The following is a 23,355-nucleotide window of genomic DNA, read 5'->3' as shown; positions in this document are numbered from 1 at the left end:
TTGTGTTTTTTTTTTTTTTTTATCTCCTGGTTTTAATTCTGAAGCAAGCCTATGCATGCCTGGATTCCGGTTAATCTGGCTTGCACATGACATGGAAGATCTGCTTCAGAACAACTTAATTATTCCCTTGAACATATATGTACAAAAGATTCACTGGAATGATTGCTAAGGGCTGACTTAGCTGCCACAGTTGGAGCTACAACTGCGAAATTATCCTTAACTCAGTCCGTCCAAACTAAAGCAACTGCAAACTCCTATCTCCAAAATGAACATCTGGAAATTGTTTTATATTAACTGGCTAAACCCCTTTAATTGTTTTTCAGGATTAAATATTAAGATGTGGTCCTTTACAGACAAATCACTCTGTCTGCCTCTTTCTCGAAGTCCTAGTCTGTCTTTGTCTATTCTTCAAAAGGACCACCCTTACTAAAGTGATGCTGATTTAGGCTGCCTGCCCAGTACACCATCCCTTGGCCAGCTCTTCACCAGTGACTACCTCCAGCAATGTGTTATTTCTTTAATAAAATAAAAATGGAGAAACTGTGGGGATGCAACCTGATAAAAATATCTCTTAGATTCTAAGAGCCTGGAATTTCTGCTGGACCACATAGCCATAGTTAATAATACACCTTGAGGTCACGTAAGACATAAGACTGCTAGCCTACTGTGTACTTATCCTGTTTACTTAGCACGCTTTTAAGAGAACAATGTAACAACGAACCTTACTGGCCTTGAATTTGCCATGTATTCAGCTTTTACAACCTACATTAATCCATAGTTATAGTCTTAAATTATATACTCATCCATGTCCCTGACCTATAGGAATGCATGTGTTCTAGTATTCATTTGTTGAAAGAGCAAAAATAGAGTTTGAGAGCATTCTTTTAAAATGAATCTCTACAATAAATGTTGAGCACAGCATTCAGATATTGCTTGATAAACAATGATGTTTATCGCACTGCTTGCTAGCTAGGTCAGTTGGAATCAGTGACTAAATTCCTTGTAAAATTCTGTTAAAGATTTCTGGAAAGGATCCTCATTCCTTCCCTGTGTGATACTTTCTGTGCTGTTCAATAAATTCAGAGCAAGGCCCTTTGTTAGGGACAGACAGACACAGACGCAGGGGCAGATTCACAGGACAGCATTCAAGCGGCACAGATTCACCCACATACAACAGAAAGACAGGACAGAAGACACGGGGAAGGTAAAATAGAGACTTCTAATCTGGGCTTGTTCGTAGTTAAATGACACCGAGAGGAAATGCTTTGATTTTTTTCCCCTTTAATGCAACACCGACAAATTATTGGTGACTCAGAGTTTACTATTAATGTCTTCAAACCGACCACACAAAGGAAATGAGAAAGAGAAGGAAAAGATAGAAATAACGAACAAAGAACGAGCTCCACTGATAAAGATAAAAACAGAGGAAAGAAACCCTAATCAGAGTCTGGGTGGGTGGTAAAAATAATATTATCTGTGCTATTGAATAACTAACATCATTTTAATGGAACATAATATAGTCAGGCTTTAACCTTTTATCTGACACCTTTCCTGGTATTAAAAATCTAGTCTCAGTATTTCAGTTTGAATATCTGAGACACATTATTCACAGTGCTATTTTTAAATCAAGATGGTATTTTCAATTAAAGGTAATACAAGCCTATTAAAATAATAAATACCTAAATGAAAAATACTGCAGTAAAGAAAAAATGATAGTGACAGCTATCACCTATACGCCCACATATAGATTCCTTAAATAATTTTGTTTATTCTTTAATATCTGATTTTGTTCCTTGGCTTTTTTTTTTCAAACCTAAATATCAAAGACAGAACATGCCGAATCTCCAACATGGAATTGTATGAGGGATTCCTGTTATACTGCTCAGGATGTTGTCAAATTCCCTGGCTCGGGTCATACATGTTCCTATCTTCACCTTCTGAGGTGCTTGCTCTAAAGAGAAGACACGTGCCACTGTGCCTGGCTACAGTGAGGCACATGAACCATCTGCAAAGCTGAGCAAGCACAACTGTATATTCATTACTGCCAGTCGATACTAGTCTCCACAGAATTCTAAAGCCAGATTCTGATCTAGATTGGTCATATATTGCTTTGATTTGGGAGAACTATTCACAATGGTTCCTCTCCTTCTTAATGACAAAGCAAGTGCTCAGGGGACAAATCGAAAGTTCAAATTCAAAATATCATCCACGAGTGAGAATTAATAGAATTTGACGGAGGATGAACCAGAAGAAAAGCCAAAACTTCATAGTCAATACTTCTAACCTGTGCAAGTCATGTATCCCTTTCAGGTAAGTGTTTGTTGCATCTATTAGCAAAATAAGTGAAGTTAGGTGATTTAAAAGGAGCCTTACAGATTCCAGTATTCAATGACTTGACATTTCTTTGGCAGAGAAATTTTTTAAAAATATGTATGTGTAAAGAATGAAGGAAAGATTTTTGTTTTCACTAGTAATAAAATTCAAGAATCTTAGTCAATAGTCACATTTTAAGCTTTTACACTTGAAAACCCACCATTGTAGTTCCCTCCAGACTTCCACCAATTTTTGGAGTATTTAAATCTTACTTTGAGATGGGATATTGTCCATGCTGGTCTCCGAATCCTGAGCTTAAGTGATCCCTCTTTCTCAGCCACTGAAGTTACTAGGACTATAAAGACACATCACTGTGTGTAGCCAGAATGTTTACAGCTACCCTTTATGGTCCATAACATGATAGCAAAACAAAATCATTTACTTAAAATTAGAGTGAAACCTAAGAAAGTATATAGATGTGCTGGGAATGCTGGCTGATTTTTCAGAAAAGACATTGAATTTGGACTTTGGCTTTGGGATTAAAGCTCAAGAATATGATCTTTCTTTTCCATAGCTTTCCTACTCCCATGCACTAAAAGTGCACCTGCTTTTTTCAACTCCATTAACTGATGGGCGTAATTTGCTAACAACTCTCTCCTGTCAAGAAAATGCTCTAGGTAGATGGGAAATACGACATCTGAAGAGAATACAATTGTGTTGTGTTTAGAAAGTTCACATCCATGAAGAAATTATTTAAATTGTTACAAAAAATCCTCTCTTTAAGGAATTGTGTTCCGAATATAAACAGTTTACACAGCTAAAATAAAAGTTAAAAAAAAAAACAAAAATCAAAGTTCAGTAGAAACTGCAGAGATACATAAACACTCTTACAAATGCTCTTGCCACCTACTGGCTAGGAGAATACTCTGGACTGAAAATAACACGGTACATTCTAAAAAGCTTAAGCTTAGTGGGATCTGAGAAAAATGGAAATTTCAGTCAAACTTCTTCACAAAAAAAGGAGACAGGAATTACTGTAGAGAAGGGAGAAAAAAGAGAGGAAGTACAGAGAAGAAAGGAAACGAGGAAGAAGGAAGTGAGGAAGGAAGGATGGAAGGAAAGAAGGCAGGCAGGAAGGCAGGAAGGCAGGAAGGCAGGAAGGCAGGAAGGCAGGCAGGCAGGAAGGAAAGAAGGAAGGAAGGAAGGAAGGAAGGAAGGAAGGAAGGAAGGAAGGAAGGAAGGAAGGAAGGAAGGAAGGAAGGAAGGAAGGTTGGTTGACTCTATACAGATAAGGGTAGTGTTCAGTACAAAGTGATTAACAAGTCGGTAAAAGATCCTTCCAAAGTTTTGATTTCTGACCTAAAATGAAGCCGAGTGAAGTAGATTGCTCATGCCATGTTGTAGGTAGCAACAAAAAGCAGTGACTTAATTCCAGAATTTGAGATTTCTTGTCCCTCCTCTTCATACCCAAACAGTGACTTCGTTTCACATTGTTTACACTTCTGTTCCTTTTTAGAGCCCGAAAGAAGGCAACAAGAGTTCCTCAAATCTTAGTTATAGCTAAGGCATGTAGCTGAACAAACATAGCTTTCTCTACTAATTTGTCTTTATTACAAATACATTTGACTTAACACAGACAGACATACAGACAGATAGACACACACACATAAACACACACACACACACAAACAGGAGAGCTCGCAGAAAACCTTCACAGACTAGCAGAGTTGAAAATGCATGAACATTCCATTGACTTCCTGAACATAAGTACTCTATTATAATCTATCTCTATATAGCCAAAGAGTTGTGTGCCAAGAGCTGTCACATCAGCGCTGCCCTCAAGCTGAGCAGTGCCTGAACTTCCCTCCTCTTGCTCCAGAACAGAGCTTTCTCAGCCTGCTACTCACTCTGCAAATGAAGAAAACATCAAATAATCAGAACATGGGCCATACCTTGAAGAGATAAAAGTGTTTTGACAATCTCCCAAGTCTCCTGAACATATCACCCTTTTCTTCCTACCACCCCTTCCTCCTCCCATGTCACCCCTTGTCACCCTTGACCCCTACTTAACAACGCCTGTGCGTCCTGTGCCTGCTGCCTAAGCACTTACCAGGATTGTCAGGCTGCATGACAGCCATCACAAAGGCGTGGGGAAAGAGCATGGCTGCACCTTTCCTCATGCCTTGAATCTGGATAGTGTTGCCCTCGAACATGACCCCATGTACATCAGTCTCTGTGCCCAGGCCAAGCAGGTGCCAGGCCACCGTATCACCCTTGCACATGTCCAGTCTGGGCAGGTTAGAGAACAGAAACCCATTGATAGCTGGAAAACAAAAACGCAGACAAAATAGGGAGTTGAGATCAGACTACTCAAATCATGGTCAGCAGCATAGCAGCCCTGTACTATGATTTCCATTAGCTAGAAATCCCTCAGTCTAGCTTTTCACTTGTTATAAAGATTATCAATGTAATGAGTATTTAGGAATTGGTTATGTGTATGGTTCGAGTTGCATGTTTCCTTGGGACCCCAAAGTGTTAGTCAAAGGCAACACCATTCCCCTTACCATGCATTCGATTGGAATCTTGGAAGCCTTCAACATCCTCTGAGAGCAGTCGGGTATCCAACATACCAGCTGCTTGATTGGCATCGCTGTACCAACTGTTGTTCTCATCAAACACGGTGAAGAGGAGAAAAAATTCTTTATCCATTCCTTTCTGTGGTCCCATTGGAAAGAAATAGAGGGAGGAATGACAATGGATTCAGCAGCTGAGTACTGCGTAGTTGTAGACCCAAGGCTTCCTGATTCTTTCTCATTTCTTTTTTGCAGATTCAGAGTCAGGCCCATATCTCATGCTCAGAGCTGCAGCTGTTGCTAGGCAGGTTTTCCTCGGGAAGACTTCAAATTGTCGAGGAGATAAGGTCAGAGTAAAGGAAGAAGACTAGAGGCAAACCATGTAGGAAAGGAAGCAGGGAAGAAGCACAGGCTGTGGATTAAGGAATCATAGCACAGGATGTGACCAAAGATAGCTTGAAGTCACCTGCAGAGAGGATTGAGGGGACAGTTGCTAGAAAAGCACGGAAGGTCTATGGAGGGAAATTAGAAAATGGTTTAAAAAATTAGAAGTTCATTAACACCATTTATTATTGTTAAAGCTGATATTTACTGGGTGCTTACTATATGCCAGACACTGCAGTAAGCATTTGATGTTATTAATTGTATGACTTTTACAAGAAATCAAAGACAACTTCAGCTGTTAACCCTTTCTTTACAGATGAAGTTAAAATGAAGGGACCTTAAGTAACTAGTCCAAAGTTACACAGAAATGATGGGATAGGCCAAAAATGGCAAACAAATATTAAACCAAGTATATGGGTTACAAACAATTTTATGGGTCACTGAGGTAGGAGGGGGAATAATAATTGGGATATGTGGAAAACAGAAGAATCAAAAGCTAAGAAAGATGTGTGTTTGCATGTAAAATAGTAATATCCTTAAGAACAAGTGGTCACCAACTATTAATTTTTTATATAGTTGCTTGGTTTATCTTTTCTATATTCTCTTACCTCCAGGATCCAACCCCATTTTGACACACACCCGGAAATACAGTTTTTGTTCTTTCCAGCCAATCTTCCTACCCCAGACTCCCCAGAAATACCTGCTTGCCATCTGCACCCAAGGCGCCAGCCTTGCAAACCAGCAAAGGGCCCACCAGGCCAGAATTTGTATCTCTTATAGGATCTGCAGCAGAGAAGTACATCCAGGTAAGGCAGGCAGGATCCTGAGCAGCTGGCCCAGCATGGGGAGGAACTGTCCACTTGTATGTAACTTTCTCAAAGGGCTTGGCTACCAAGCCAGGATGAGCTGTACCTGCAGGGAAACATGAAGCCATTACTTAGAATGGCTAGAGTAAGGAACAACAGCTCCAAAATTATAAACTACAATGACATTTTAAGGCAACAATGATGGCAGAACCATGCAATAATGAATAATGCAGTGCATGAGTCCCAACTCACGGCCTTTTTCATGCGAGACAAGAGAGTTCTACCACTGAACCACACCCTGTCTTAAGGCTGTATTCTCTTAAATGGACACACAACATGATCAAGCAATGCATAGAACTGTAGTTTTTTTATTTTCAGCATATTAGTAATCAAAGGCATATAAATGGATGCATTTAAATCATATGACCTATCAAACTGGCAAATATTTTATAAATTTCTATCAGTGTAATGAAAGTGGTCCAAATGGTATCTAGCTCTTTCTCTCAACTATAGAGTTTAAATGTAGACAGAAATAACCCTTTTTGAAAATAATACTGGTAAAATGCAAAAACTTTAAGATCCTTCATGAATAGAAATAGTGATTCATAGTAATTACTGTAAAAATATTAACATAAAGCAATCAAATAAATGCAAATGAAAACAACAAGTTGCATTGATGTTGCTTGTTAGACTCTTATTTTGACAAAAAGTAAAAAGATGGTTCTGGTGCAGGTGAGGCTGTAAAGAAAGTGACCTTTCAGTACTGTTGATGCAACTACAAGTTAATCAGACTGCAAATCTGTCCAGAGAACACCATAGAAGCAGTTGACAAAAATTTCAACACGCATGTCCTCTGACAAACTAATTTTCCATCTTAAAAAATACATCCTGAAGGAGTAATCATTAAAATCCTACAAAAGTCCACTGGTAGCATGCTTGTAGTAAAGGGGTAAAATCTGATGTGCTATGAATTTATCTTTTCTTATTCACTTGTCATTTCTAATTCCTTAAATTTCAGAAACGGAAAACTTTAAAGAAAGGTGTAATTGATGTGAAATAAAAGGAGGGTTGAGAAAAGAATGAGAGTGGTTGTAGAAGAAGTGTCATATGGGTAAGTGTGATAAGAACATACTGTATACATGTGAAACTATCATTATGAAAGTCAGTGTTTACAATAAGAAACAAGAGTTTAAACATGACACAACTAGGAGCTTAGCATCTAGACTCAATGTCTATTTATCAAATTTTGCCATCTTTAATTTGTCTACGTCTACTGAGGGTTATAGCTCAGTGGCAGAACATTTGCTTAGCATGTGTGTAGTTCTACGTTTTATGCTCAGTGACCATAAGGGGCTAAAAGTCCTCTATTTGTGCATATTGTACATCTGCATACATACACGCGGGTTTTAATGTGTTTGTTTTCTTTTGCTGAGTCATTCACTAATAAAATTCAAACCACCATGACCTTATACTTAAAATAGATCAGTAAGAAGCCCCTATGAAAGGCCTGGACAGATGACTCAACAGTTAAGAGCATATACTGCTCTTGCAGCAAACCTGAGTTCGGTTCCCAGGACACACTTCTGCTAGCTCACAACTCACATCAGCTTCAGGAGGATTGAACATCTCCAGCCTCCAAGGGCATCTGAATTTATATGCATATACAAAAACATACATATGCATAATTAAAAATAATAAAAACTGAACTTACTACCAGGGCCCCTGTAGCTACATCATGTACTATGGACCCAAGTGGCTAACATTGCTCTTCCTAAATGCCTCCTCCAATAACATCACCAATCCTAAGGCTGATTGCCAGGTCCAGCTACCTTCCCTCAGCCTGAATGTATCCCTTCCTCTGGTACTCACCAGATCCCAGCTCAATTCCCAGGAAAGATCCTCCAGTTATCAAAAATGACCTAGAGTCGCAAAGCCATGCCAACTCTCTAATCAGAACCTCTAATTGCCCTTTGAGGCCTTTACACCCGGGACAAATCTATAGTGACAAAGGAAACTTGCTCAAGACTTCTTAACCAAGCACTGATTGAAGATGTAGTCCCAAATACCAATTAAACAGAGGAAATCAATATTCCAATGTTAATATGAGTTAGCCTTGTCTAGAACATTGTAAAACCCTCTGCTGAAAAAAGAAAAGTATGTTGAACAAAAACAAAAAAGTAAATTAGCAAAGTAACTCCATATGTGCAAATCCTAATGCAGAAATAATAAGACACAAACGAGCAAAATAAAGTGCTATCTCCAAAACACAAATCCCACAACAATATCCACTATTGAAAATAAATGGAGACACTTTAGGACAAAAATATCAAAAAGAATGATTGTCACATTGACAAACAATCCAAAGAAGATGAAGGTAAAGATGTACTTGAAATAATTAAGTCAATCCAAGACATGAAAATGAAGTTTACATTTTTAAGAAAAGACAAAGTTAAAAGATTCTGAAAATGAAAAATTCAAAAAGTTAATTAAAAGTGTAGGTGGAAAGCCTCATGAACAAATTGTATCATTCCACAAACAGAATAAGGGATAGCAGACAAAGCAGAGGAATTGGATCATTTAGTAAAGGTCAATGGAAAAAAATTAATACATATAAATAGGACATGAACAAGCTTTAGGACACCATGACCTAGCCTTCAAATATGAGCACAGGAGGAGAAAAATACCACAGTGAAGGCATAGAAAGAATCTTTAGTAAAATAATAGAATAAAACTTCCCAACCAAAAGAAAAAAATGTCCATACAGGCACAAAAGGTCTATAGAGCAATGGCCAGACACATTATATCTAAAACATTAAAAATAGAGGATAAAGGAACGGTATTGAAAGATATGAGAGGAAAGTCAAGTCACATTTAAAGGCAGGTTTATAAGAACAATTAATATTTAAAGAAAAACCTCTAAAGTCAGAAAGGCCTAGAAAGATGACTCCAAGACGTGAGAGGTCACAATTGTCAATACAGACTATTATACCCCCCCAAAAAAACTATATAAAATTATAAACCCTTTCTCTAAAAAGAAATCAAAAAATCAAAGAAATAAAATTTCCATGGTAAAAAACAAACTAATTGTGAACTATTCCTTTACACTGCTTGAATATATGTCACTGTGATTGGTTTAATAAAGAAGCCGGTTGGCCAATAGCTGGACAGGATAAGATTAGGCAGTAGAACCAGACTAAGAACACTGGGAAGAACGGCAGAATCAAAGCAGTAGCCAGCCAGATACAGAGAAGAAACAGGTGGTACAAGAAGAAAGAGCAGCAATGCCACATGGCAGAGTATAAATGAGTATAAATGTGCTAATTTAAGTTTTAAGAGCTAGTTAGTAATAAGGCAGAACTACCAATTGACCATTTACAATTAATAAACTTTATTAATAAATCTCTGCATTTACTTTGGAGCCGGAGGTCCTAACGAAAACTCTGCCTTCAACTACAGGAACTTATTACTAGAAAGCAAGCTCTTCAGAGGATATTAGAAGAATTATTTCAACTTGAAGAGAAGAATAAACACAACCAAGAGGTCACAAGAAACAAATAAGCAATGCCAGGACAAGCAACCAAAAGAGATTTAATAAAATACTACCAAATCGACAAAATGACAAGAATTAACACACATCATTCAATAATTCAATAATAACTGAAGATTACTGATATTGATTCTATAATGAAGATACAGACTAAAAAAATTTATTAGAATAGAGGATGCACATTTTTGTTGCCTTCATAAAATGTACCTCGCCAAGAAAGACAGACACCTCCTTAAGTTAAAGGGGTTAAAAAATCATGTTAAAAAATACATTCCAAGCCGGGCGGTGGTGGCGCACGCCTTTAATCCCAGCACTCGGGAGGCAGAGGCAGGAGGATCTCTGTGAGTTCGAGACCAGCCTGGTCTACAAGAGCTAGTTCCAGGACAGGCTCCAAAGCTACAGAGAAACCCTGTCTCGAAAAACCAAAAAAAAAAAAAAAAATACATTCCAAGCAAATGAAACTGAAAAACAGGCAGATGTAGCTATTCTTTTATCAGAAAAAAAAAAAAAACTAGTCAGAGACTTAAGGAGGATATTTTATGACCCTTAAAGAAAACTGCTTCCAACAGGTAATTACAATCATGGACATAAACACATCAAACATACTGGTGCCTGATTTCATAAAGGAATCACTACCAGAACTAAAACCATGCATTCATCACAGTTAGACAATGGTAGACATCAACACCTGACTCTTACCAATGCACAGATCATCCAGAAATAAACTCAACAGAGATAAGTTGGAACTAAATTATATAAAAAACAAAAAAATCAAATGGATCTGACAGAAATCCACAAAACATTCCACTTAGACATCAAAGAATAAGTGTTCTTCTCAGCAGCCTATGGAATTTTCTCCATAATAGATGGCATACTAGGACGCAAAGCAAGACACAACAAATATTAGAAAACTGAAACCACATCCTTCATTCTACCTAACCACAATAAAATAAAACTAGATATCAGCAGCCAAAAAAATGACAGGAAGTATAAAACTCATGGAAACTAAACAACATACAACTGAATAATAACTGAGTCAAGGATGAAGTCAGTTCATTAAGAAAATTTTTAAAATTCCTGTAAAGTTTAGAGAAATGGGCCAGAGGTTATGTGTACTTGCTGTTCTTTCAGAGGACCTGGGTTTACTTCCTAGAATCCACATGGCAGCTCACAACTGCCCACAGCCTCAATTCCCATTACTCTACCTGACGTTTATACACCAGGCATGCACATGGTGTACATGCATACATACAGGTAAAACACTCATACGCATAAAATTAAAAATAGATGAATCTTTAAAAATAAACTTTAAAAAACTTCTTAAAATTGAATAAAAATGAAAAGACAAGATTTCAAATCTGTGGGACACAATGAAGGCAATGCTAAGAGGAAAGTTTATAACTCTAATAAATGCATGAATTTATAGATGCATATGGCCTGGAATATTTAAATTTTCTGCCAGAAATTTCCTTTACCTGATAAACACATTCAACAAAATTAGTAGACTAGAAAACTAGTAACAGACAAAAACCAGTAAGTTGTAGGAGGCTGTCAGTTCGTTCCTGGATGCTCAGCCCCAAATAATCACATATCCTGTGGATAGACAAGTTATAGGCCCTAAGGGAGAGCCTATTACTATCTTTCTACAAAATTATCATAATATGAAACTCACTGCTAATGATTGGTCTGTTTTTCTATGAAGAGATTAGTGAATCTCTCAGCCAAATCAGAGAAACTTCTTTCTGCAGTAGATAGTGACTAACAAAGTAACTCACAACTGCACAACTGACCATGGTATAAAGAAAAAGAGACTGGCTATTCCTCAGCCTGAAACAGAACATTGATATTTAAGGCTCAGAAGTAATTACAGGAAGGGAGCAGAAATATCCTAAGAGGCAGAGGAGGAGGCTACAAGAAAACTGTTTTCTGAACACAGCAGCGTAACTACACAAGCAAATTCATAGCAATTGAGAGAGCATGTGATGTGAGAGTCCCCTCTGTGTGCTGTGATTACCTTTAATGAATAAAGAAACTGCCTTGGCCTGTTGATAGGGCAGAATTTAGGTAGGAGGGAGGACAGGATTGAATGCTGGGAGAAAGAAGGGCGGAGTCAGAGGAATGTTTTGTAGCCACCAGAGACGGATGCTGAGAATTTTACCTGGTAAGTAAGCCACTGCCATATGGCGATACACAAATTAGAAGAAATAGGTTAAATTAATATAAGAGTTAGCCAATAAGAAGCTAGAGCTAATGGGCCAAGCAGTGATTTAATTAATATGGTTTCCATATGATTATTTCGGGTATAAGCTAGCCTGGTGGCCGGGAAGAACAAGCAGCCCTTCCCCCAACAAGCATGTACAAGACCTTTATTATCTCTAGCCAAACAAAATTCCATCTTGGAGAATGGAGTTGAATACAAAGTCCTCCACCTAGCTAAGGAGCTATTGGCTTCTTGGGGAGGGAGATTCCATTTTCTTAAAGTGTGCAGCCCTTGATGGGTTGAAGATCTTCCATTGAAGGCCCACATCCAATAATATATGTGCAGCCCAAACTGGAATTATTTTTTTTAAGATACTAAGTTGAGTTGGTAAGGAAGTGGAGATGGATCTGGGAGTAATGGGTGGAGGGATGCATATTATCAAAATACATTTTATGACACTCAAAGAGCAAATAAAATTGAGGAAAAAAGAAATCTTAAAAATTTCCTTTTGTGTTAACAGAACAATATTATCACAGCTAAGAAATTTCCTAATATCATTCAAGGATTACTCTGTGTCCAAACTTCTTGATTCATCCCCAAAGTTTCCTCTTTGTTTCATTTTGACAAATTTTCCTGTGACAGAATTTTTGCTAGGTAGCACAAGTTAGCCTAGAACTAAGTAGTAGCCCAGGTTGGCTTCACCCTTCCTGGCAATCCTCTTCTGCTTCCCAACTGCTGTGATCATAACCATGAGCCACCACATTAAGCTTGTTAAGCTTTTGTGAGAGAGGGTCTTGTTTCATAGCTGGAAACATCCTGAAAGCCTCTGAAATACTGGTACTACGTGTTCGTCCCCATAGCTGAATTTTGAATGTTTCTTCAAACTGTTTTTATATCAAGGATCAATAGAAGTTTGCATTTGGTTTTTACCTATATAACTCTGTCCCCTTCTTCCCAATATTGGCTTCATAAAAGAACAAGTCCTGAATGCCTTATGGAGAGTTCTTTTATATTTGTTTACAACTTTGATATTTATGTGTCCAGTGCTTTTGACATGTTCATCTCAGAATGAGCACATGAAAATATCGTCAGAGTAAATAAGAAATTAGTTTCAGAGTAGTAATCTCAGTTGTAGGATTCTGTCATGAGATATAACATCCTCCAAAAAAGCTAGGATATACACATTTATATGTTACTATTTAAATAACCGCAATATTTAAAACTACTAAAAAAGTTATATGCCTAAGCAATAGATGATAAAGAAACAAACTATCAAAGAGTGTTACATGGTCATTAATATGTTATATTATTATTGTAGACAGATACAGTGTAGACAATAGTAGAATGAAAAACTGTTCAAATCATATCATCCCATTTCTTAAGTATACATTATAATTACAGAAAATATTAAAAGGCATATAAAATGCACATGACAGTTTGCCTATGAATGAAGATTGCTTTATAATTTTTTATACTTATGTTTTCCAAAAGTTCATGATGTGTACACTTTGTAACAAGAATACATCTAAGTATATTTTTGTTCCTGAGACTACAACTCTGACTTTGCCCAGGTGGGACATAAACTCTATCTCTAAGCTATACATGTGCCTGAAAATACAATACATTTCAGGGATCATTTCTAAAAATACTTTTTATTTTTTATTTTTTTTATTTTTTGTTTTGTTTTTTTGTTTGTTTGTTTTTCAAGACAGAGTTTCTCTGTGGCTTTGGAGCCTGTCCTGGAACTAGCTCTTGTAGACCAGGCTGGCCTCGAACTCACAGAGATCTGCCTGCCTCTAAAAATACTTTTTAAAACATTTTTATTATTAATGGGGTGGGCTCTACTTCACTGTTTCATCATTCATGCGTTCATTTGACCACAAACTTTGCTCTTTCTCCCAATTCTTTGTTTATTTTTATATCTAGAGCCACATGCAGCCTACATTGTCAGAAACCCTTCTAGCTCACCATCATTGTACACGGTCCCCTCATAGTCTTTCTCATAAAAGACACCATGGGGCTGCATGCTGAATGGCTTGGATGCACGGTTGTAGAAGACTACCTGGATGGTATCACCTACTTCAGCCCTTATCACTGGTCCTGGAAAAATAAGAAAATAGAGACCATAAGAAAGAAAACAAAGATGAAGGGTGGAAACAAAAGGGTAGGGAGAAAAAATGTAATGGAATATACACAAGATAGAGAATGCTTCCCTTTAAAAGAATCTATTTTAAGCAACATGGTATTTATAATAATAAAAGCGCTATTAAATCTTTTATCTCTGGTGATTCTCACATATTACTCTAAGGTCTAACAGGAGGGCTTATTACCTCCATTTTACAGATGAAATAACTGCAGGGAAGAAGCGTTAACCTATAAAAATTCAAATAGCAATTACAGAGCCAGAACGTAAGGTCATGGCTTTGTTCTACACTACAGTCAGAACCAATTTGATTAGTCCTGAATTTATTCTCTGTTCTCCCATATTTCCTAGGAGGTTCCATCTAAGGTCTGAGCTCAACAATATCTTAACCAAATTCTAAGCGAAGAGAATACCGACCTGGAAGTAGGTGGTCTAGGCAAAACTTCTGGACTTCTGTGTGTTTTGCTGCTCATTATCACTTCCAACCTGCCTGGGGTTGCTTTCAAGAATATCAAACAAAAGCTTGACTGTTTAAACTGACTCTATTCCAAGGTTAAACCTTCTAGCTTGGTTTTCTAGCTCAATTTCCACACAGTCCTCATAACTGAACAGCTGGGTATATATACAGAAAACTGGCCAACAAAACTCCTTCTCACACACCAATACCTCTCTTCTCTAGGAATAACATTTTCTCCTTACAGATCCCAGTCCAACCAATGTAGGGCCTATTTTTCCTTTTCAATCCAGAATCAACTGCACACAAATGTCCCTGGAATATTTTATTATTTACCAATTTTTCCCACCAAATTTTTTTCATTTCTTGGTTCCATGAAGTAATTAAATCACATCTGACCTTCATATATTGCATTAATTCTGTGCTTTGGACCGTCTAGATATAGTCTCAAAGATCATACAGCAAGTCTAGTTCTTTATTCCTAATAATAATGAATATGTCTCTATGTAGTGATAGTATTCTTTTGGCTCTAGACTCTCAGGATTCTGGGTAGTCCTACTACCTTTATATAGTTCCTCAAGAGATAATAGATGATGTTACCAAAATATTTTATTGCTGAAAGTTTGAGAAATGATATATAATTTTCATTTCCATCTTGAACATCTGTCATAAACAAAAATAATGTAATGTTGCAGAAGTCTCACAGAAAAAATTCTATTTGACTATAATTAAAACATACTGTTTTTTAAATATACTCAAATATGGGACACGTTTTACAAACACTAATTTCTTGAGACTCAACTTGGGAGATATTTTTACACAGTCTTCACATGTGTCACCACCAGGCCCATGCTATAAGTTCTCCTCACTTCTTATTGCCTCAGTTCATGAAATTTTAGAGTTAAAGATTCCTCACCCAATATTCCAAGATGTGTTTCTTCCTCTTGATGTACCCTTTCCTGGAATGTCTCATCTTGGAAGGCTTCATATCGAACTTTCCAGTAAGTACCTCCAATTCGGCTAGAGCTCTTCTGGAAGTACTTATCTGGGCCACTGACATGTAAAAGGAGAAATGTTATATTATGAACTCAGTGAGTATCAAATAGACTCCCACCTCATCTTTAAGCACACAAACTTCTAGATCCTCTTGAACCACCTAGACTAATTCAGAGCAGTAAAGACACCTTCTCTGGTGATAGCGCTATTAAGTGGTATACAGCTTCTGCTTGAACGTTTCCAAAGACAAAGACCTTATTTTCAGAGAAAGTACTATAATATATAATAATTGGACTTGTTATTTATAGATAGGTGAACTATGACTGCTTCTAAGTTCTAGATCCTGAGACTGGTTTAGTTCTCCAGAGGTACACAGACTACATCTGTTCTTTTACTTTCCCTCGTCTTTTTTTATGTTCACTTTTTCCCCTTTGGAGTCCATTGATCATCAAGAAAACCCAAGAAATGCAACAAAAGAGAAAGTCAATGTCCAAAGTCTAAGAGCCCAGAGCTGCTGAGAGCATATGACATTTAACTGCTAGCTTTACATGGGGCACAGAAATTGTGATCTTCATGGGGCATAGCTGCTGGCCTGTTGGGAACCCAGCGGAAAGGTGAGAGTGGGGTAAAGAGGTTGCGCTAACTACTGCATTGCTGCATGATGACTATATCGCACAGGTTGGCTTCCTTCAGAGTCTTTTTTTTTTAGAGAAGGTAGTCATGAGAACAAAGCTGAAGGTAGCATGGCTGACCAAGAATCTACAAAGAAGACTTGGGTATTACTGTTTATATAGATGTTGTTAAACTTCTACCACCACCTCCCACAATCAGCTAGCCAAACTTGGATATTCGTGGTCAACTCTGACTCCCTGATCAGTTTGGAAGAGTTCACTATACCCTCATTTTCTGTTTGTGTCACTGCAAAGCTGATATCCAGCACTAAGGCATATGAGATGATATGCTGTTCCCCAGTTTCTGAGGCACACCAGTGGAGGCTCTGAGCATTATCTTGGGCTTCCCAAAGTCGTGTACCAACAGTCTTCTATGTCCAATTTCACTTGGCACCTCCTCTCCGGAAAGTCTCCAGAAACTGGGCACTGGATGGTTCCTGGTAACTTTTATTCCTTTGGTAACTTCTGAGGTCACCATTTTTACATGATAAGTGGATTTTGTTTCAGAGCTGCAGAGGATGATCTAGGCTGGAACGCTGGTTCCTTTCTCCTCCACACAGGTGGACTCTCTGGTACTGCCCCAGGGGAATAACCACCCACATCAATAATGGCCATTTACTGGTTTCTCTGGGGAGCATGACCACTTGCTCCACAGTTCCATGTCTGTGTTTCTTGACATTTTTAAAGAGATCACCCACTAGCTCATTGGATCTTTTCTTCCTAGGAGGTCCAAAAGCTTGTTATCTTCTTTTCCCTGAACATCTAGCAAAGAACCCCTGTGGTCCTTATCTTGTCACGAATGAAGTCTCTGAAAATGTCACCCTATTATCACCTATTATCACCGGAACTTGTGCCTCTGGACACCTAACCTTGGTTTGCCAGAAATATAGTCAAAATGTCTTTAGATCCTAGATGCTTTTTTAAAAAAACCTCACTAACATAATCTCCAAGTCCTAGGCAGACAGACGGGGGAAGGAGCAGCAGAATCTAGCCTTCTCAGTACCAGACACCCTCAAGAACTTCCCTATGCCCTCATGGATCCTGCCATCACAAAGCCATCTTTACCCCACATATATTCCAAATTTCTCTAGACAAATGAAGGGACTGTCTCTTTATGGTATACATATTATTAGTAAATTGCCACATGTTCTTTAAGCTCATTGAAAAACTTGGCTCCGTAGGTGGGGTTTGCCCCTCCCCTTTCAGACCCAAGCAGGTTTTTCTTAAAAGTATCTTCCAAGACCACTTATCCAGGGACAAGTTGGTCTCCCAGCTTGTGAGAAAGTTCAATGAGAACAGCAAAACATGACAAGATTGAAAATACCATGCCCTTGAGAACAGAAGGAGAGCAAATTGTTAGAGTCAAAACGTCGTGTCCTTGAATGTAGCTAGGAGACAAATTATTACCAAGTACCTTCCTAAAGCAAAAGATTCAGCTATAGCTTATACTATGATATTAAAATATAACATGATATAAAAACTAGGAGCAGCTAATTCAAGGTCTCACTAAAGAGAAGACATTTTACCTGCGACCCTCTTTACTGATCAGAGGCTCCATCTGACTGTTTTGGTTGCCAGGGTTTACCCAGTCAGTTTCTGTTGGATGGTATATATGTCTGATCTGATGCTCCACCATCTTTCTTCTGCTTGTGGTTTGTTACTCTTTTATTCTTAGTTGTTGTGTGCTGAACAAGAGCCATTCATTCAAAACCAAATGCACAGCTACCATGGACCATTCTCCATATAGAGCACTCTCACTAGGTACTAGGCAGATATCAAACAATCTGGAAATCTGGTTGTTTGTTTGTTTATTTGTTTTAAAAAACCAACTGCTATTTAAAGAAAGGAACACTATCAAACTCTGTGGACAAAATTAGTATTTCTCTAATAGCCAAACCAGATAAAGGCATGAACACACACAAAATATATAGTATAGACCAATCTCATTGATAAGCATAGATGCCATAGTTCTTAATACATACAAATGAAATTCATGAATATATCAACTAGATCATTACCATGATCAACTTGACTTTATTCCAAGGATGCAGTGATGCTTCAATATATGCAAATTAACACATAAAAATCAATAGTTTACCTATACACGAACAGTAAATATGCCAAAAAGAAATCAAGAAAGCAATCCTATCCACAATTGCCTCCAAAATTACTTTGGAATAAATGTAACCATGAAAGAAAAACAACTTCTACAATGGAAACTTTTAAACACTCAACAAAGAAATTGAAGAGGACTTTAGAAGATGGAAAGCAATCACATGTTCGAGATAACCATCAGTGTGATAGTAGGGTAAGGCCAGTTCAGGTACCCTCTACTCTGCTGCCCAAGGACCTAGCTGGGGACATCCCCGTGGACACCTGGGATCCCCTCTAGAGCCAAGTCTCTTGCCAACCCTAAAATGGCTCCCTTAATGTAGATATCTTCTTCCCTGCTCCTATAGCCACCCTTCCTCCATCTCCACCCTCCCATTCCCCCAAGCACTCTCCAGTCTTTCCCTTTTCCCTTTTCTCTCCCCCTCTCCCCTTCCCCTAACCCCACTCCCACCCCCATGCTCCCAACTTTTGCCCGGAAATCATGTTTGCTTCCAATTTCCAAGAGACTCTCTGAATGTGGCTGAAAATGGGGGCTGACCGAGAAGCCAATGATAATGGCACTGGGACTTGTTTCTACTGCATGTTCTGGCTTTTTGGGACCCTTGACTATTTGTCTATTTGGATGTAAAGCTTCCTAGGACTGGAGGGGGAGGCTTGGACTTCCCACAGGGCAGGGTTCCCCGCCCTCTCTTAAGCAGGGAGGGGGAGGGAGGAAGGGGAGTGGGGGAGCGGGAGGGGAATGGGAAGAGGGGAGGAAGTGTAAACTTTTTGGATGGAAAAACAAAAAAAGAAAAAAGAAATCACATGCTCATGAACAGGAGGAATGAGTACTAGGAAAATGGTTATGCTACCAGGGACAACCTAAAGATTCAATGGAATGGTCATCAAAATTTTGTCACCTGCACAGAAACAGGGAAAAAAATCTTAAAATTCATTTGAAAGTATGAATGATCCCAGATCCATCAAAGCAATGCTGAACACATACACACTCACACAATAATGCTAGAGGTAGTCACCATAACTGATTTCAAGTTACAATACAAGCCTATAGTAATAACAATAATTTCAAAACATGAATTTGAAAGAACAGGGACAGGTATGAGAGAGGATTTACAGGGAAGAAAGGAAGGGAAATGAGGTGATTATATTATAATTTCAAAAGGTAAAAACAAGTTAAAAATAACCACCCAGTCATAAAATAAACTGCAACAAATACTGTCATGTAGATAAATGGAGCAGAGTCAAAGATACACATAGAAGCCCACCCACTCAATTACAGCACCCTGAATTTTAACAAAGTTGTCAAAACTACATGCTGTAGAAAAGACAGACTTTTCAACAAATAGTGCTAGCAAAATTGGAGGTCCACATGTAGAGGGTTGAAATTAGATTTCTATTTCTCACCCTGCACAAAAATCAACTCCAAATGGATCAAGGATCTTAATGGAAGACCTGAATTGCTGAACTGCTAGAGGGTAAAGAAAGGAAAATAATAAAGCTGGGTAGCCACAGATAATGGCTTTCTGAGGACTAGAGTAATTCAGAAAATAAGGCTGACACTGAGAAATGAAAACACATGAAATTAAACAGAAAAATTTTGTGCAGCAATAGAAACAGATAACCAAGTGAAGATAAGCCCTGCATAATGGGAGAGAGTCTTTGCTAGCTGATGTTTGACAGAGAGTAATATCTATAATAAACTCCAAACTCCCATAAAACATTGAAATGTCAAGCAGCCCCATCAATAAGTGAGGTAATACGATGAAGAGACAAGTTCTCTTTTTTAAAAAGGCTCTTTTGTATGTGTTGTGTTGTATGTGCATACAGGCTTGCATATAAGTATGTAAGTGCATTGCCCATGTGTGTACATGAAAAGTCCAGAAGAGGAGAGTGTCTTCCTCTCTTGTTCTCTCACCTTACTGCCTTGAGATAGTATCTTGCTTGCCCCTTTACTAGGCTGGATGGCTTTTGGGATCCACCTGTCTCTACTCCCCATTGTTGGGCTTTATAGCATGGGTAGCTATGTCCAGCTTTCATGAAGGTGACAGGGATTCAAACTCAAGTCCTCATGTTTTCAGAGCAAACCCTATTCCCAATTGAGCCATCTACCAAAAACCTGAACAAACAGTCCTTAAAAGACAAATACAAATGGCCAATATACACATATAAAATATATGCTTGTCCTCACCAATCATCTCAGAAATATAATTCAAAACTACACTGAGTTTCCATCTTACCTCTGGTAGAATATCAGTCATCAAGACAAAAAATAACAATAAATATTGACTTGGGTTGTGGACAGAAGAAAACTTTTAAACACTGTAGGTTGGAATGTAAACCAGTCAAGTCAATATGGAAATCAGTATGGAGGATTCTCACAAAAAAAGAAAGAAAGAAAAAGAAAGGAAGGAAGAAAGGAAGGAAAGGAGGAAGGCAGGGAGGGAGGGAAGGAAGGGAGAGAGGAAAGAAGGAAGGAAAGAAACATCATCAAGATAGAAATAGATCTATCATATAACCCAAGCATACCATGGCTGGGTATTTACACAAAAGACTATAAATCAGAATATCACAGAGATACTTGCTCATCAGTGTGTACTGAAGCATTATGCACAATAGCTAAGCTATGGAACCTGCTTATGTGCCCAACAACACAGAAATTGATAAGAATTGAAAATATTATTTGTATGGAATTTTTACAGCCATAATACAGAATATAGTTATACTAATTGCAGAAAATTTTATACAATCAGAGATAATCATATTAATCAAATTAAGGTAGTTTAACAAAAACATATATCATATATTTTCTATCATCTGTGGTTCCTAGATTTTATAGTCACTTAAAATCACACGCATATATGTCAGAAAAGTAGAGTCAGGAATAAATGGAATTAATTGTTCACAGAAATAACTGATAATAACAGGAGGAGCAAAGTCTGAGAAGAGGGAGGTTGGGAAAGAACAAGGTGGGAGTCATGTGCCTAACATACAGTATATATACCTGTAAGGAAAAATCAAAACGCAAAACGTAAAAGAAAAGCCACTGCTATTACTGACAATACGTTCTATAAATTTATACTGTGATTCCTTCTGATATTTATTTTCCAATAAACAACCCAAAACATTCAGAATCAGTGAATCTGACTTTCTAATTAGCAGCTATTCAATGCCTTACTGCCTGAGGTGCCACAGGAAAAGGGAGTACCAGTCAAACAGACAGCCAAATCTACTTGTAGCAGCACCAACTATGGCTGCCTTGAGAAACAAAGATTACAACTGCTTGATTGTCTTGGCTCCTGGAGGTACTGTTCTAGCCAAAACTCTGAAAGAGTTCGTGCCAGACGTTTTGCAATCAGACGTCTTGATGAAACATTTTCACCGTACTCAAATAGGGAACCCTTTTCATGGGGCGGGGCAGTACAATGACTGATCTAAAATACAGCCTAACTGACTGGGATTGTTGTAAAATGAATGGTTGAGATTGACAAATCAAATTACTATGATTTGATCCAAATAACCCTTCTCAAACTATAGAATCAGGCAGCAGCTAGGCTTACTCAGAAAGTCAGCTAGAAGACACTATACTGTGCTGCCTCGTCTATATTGCAGCATTGGCTCCAGTAAACATTGCTCTCAAGTGGTCTTTCTTGCCTATTTTTTTCTTGTATGACCTGAAGTAACGTGAAGAGCTGGCAGTGGCAGTAGTCTAAGATAAACGTTGATACCATAGGCCCCATGCTAACCCATGTACTGTCTGGTTGTTTGGTAGTTGAACAGTTCTTGCCTTCAACAGTAACTTGATCTCAGATCAATGATTGACAGCTGAAGAATCTACATGGTATAGCTTGAATACAATACCATCCAGTGCCGTCTATGGGCACTGTACAAACGCAGCATTGCCCAGGACCACCTTTACTTCCACTATTGCTTATGATCTGTTACTGAGTCTCTGTTGACCATCCCAGCATGCGTTTCCTAGCCCCGAGCTTCCAAATACAAACTGTTGCTGCTTTCATCGCTGCTTCATAGCTGAAGAACTGGCAAGATTGAAGGCAGTCCAGAAGTTGGTGCCATATTTCTAGGCAGAGTTCCAAACAGAACTGCTTGTAAGCAGTACCTAGTTTGGAAGCCCAGGGCCAGGATTCCCAGTACAGAGCACTAGGAAATGCCATTTGATAGCTGGAGAAATGGAATATGTGGAGGCCTCACATCTGCACAGCGTCAATACTCAAAGGCCTGAACCCACACAGCAGTGCCAACATAACAGCTGCAGAATATCTGCCAATCCCCATAGGATCCTATACATCAGCAAGGATTCTACTTTCAGGGAGGAGATCCCCTATCCCTAAATGAGCCAAACCATGCCCCCTGTCCAGTTTCTGAGCAACACTGACTCCCAAGCATCAGCAGGTGCCCCAGGCGCATCATGACTCCAGCATATATAGATTGGCAGCCCAAGGTTCTGCAGAGAACAATGACAGCTGAAGAACTAAATGAATGGTTTGAAAGTAGCCAGTTCGGAAAGAAGACGGGGAGTGGAAGCAGAAAGACTGCAAGAGCAGGCTGAAAGAAGCTAGAAGAAAAAACTTTAGTCCCTGGTTACCAATAGAACTCCAGCAAGCTCCTAAATCTTCAGGGTCAAGGGCTTCATATTCCAGACTAAGAAACATAAATTTAGCTGTTGCCAAAATCCAAGAATCCATATACTCTTGTGCAACTAAGTACCCCATTGTTAAATCCAGCATAAGGACTGAAATATAAGAGGGTGATACTTCTGTTGCTTCCCTCTGCCTCTTGCCATCACTTGCTGCTGTCAAACACTGGAGAAAAAAACACACCAAAAGATGCTAGAGCCCAGTATTTGAAATTTTCTTGCCTGTCTGTGATTTCTATGCAAGTGGAGTAAATGAATCCCAAGCCAGCTGCTGCAATTCACACTCCAGCCAACCCAGTCTAATCTCTACAATACCCCCTTATTTCTATTCTAAATGATCCTCCGGTATTCTGATGTGGTATTCCTCTCTGTATGCTATGAATATGTTATATGACCATTGGTTAATAAAGAAGCTGGTCTGGCCTATGGCAGGGCAGAATATAAGTAGATGAAAAAACTAAACTGGATGCAGAAAAAAATGAGGCAGAGTCGACCAGAAGTC

The 23,355-nt window shown here is 38.4% G+C and overlaps 1 protein-coding gene across 6 annotated transcripts in view; it reads right to left on the bottom strand.

The window, feature by feature from the left end:
- The window catches only part of Heph (hephaestin), an 81,372-nt gene that overhangs the window by 39,628 nt on the left and 18,389 nt on the right, over nt 1–23,355 (bottom strand). For all 6 annotated transcript variants that reach the window (XM_038316136.2, XM_038316138.2, XM_038316135.2 and 3 more), the window contains 5 exons: nt 15,337–15,473; nt 13,792–13,923; nt 5,971–6,182; nt 4,878–5,028; nt 4,424–4,636 (listed from right to left, as the gene is read on the bottom strand). In XM_038316136.2, coding sequence (XP_038172064.1) covers nt 4,424–4,636; nt 4,878–5,028; nt 5,971–6,182; nt 13,792–13,923; nt 15,337–15,473 — 845 coding nt within the window. The remainder of the gene's footprint in view (nt 1–4,423; nt 4,637–4,877; nt 5,029–5,970; nt 6,183–13,791; nt 13,924–15,336; nt 15,474–23,355) is intronic.

This window comes from Arvicola amphibius, chromosome X, assembly GCF_903992535.2.
Source record: "Arvicola amphibius chromosome X, mArvAmp1.2, whole genome shotgun sequence".
Classification (NCBI taxonomy): Eukaryota; Metazoa; Chordata; class Mammalia; order Rodentia; family Cricetidae; genus Arvicola; species Arvicola amphibius.
This window is presented reverse-complemented; position numbering and strand designations above follow the sequence as displayed.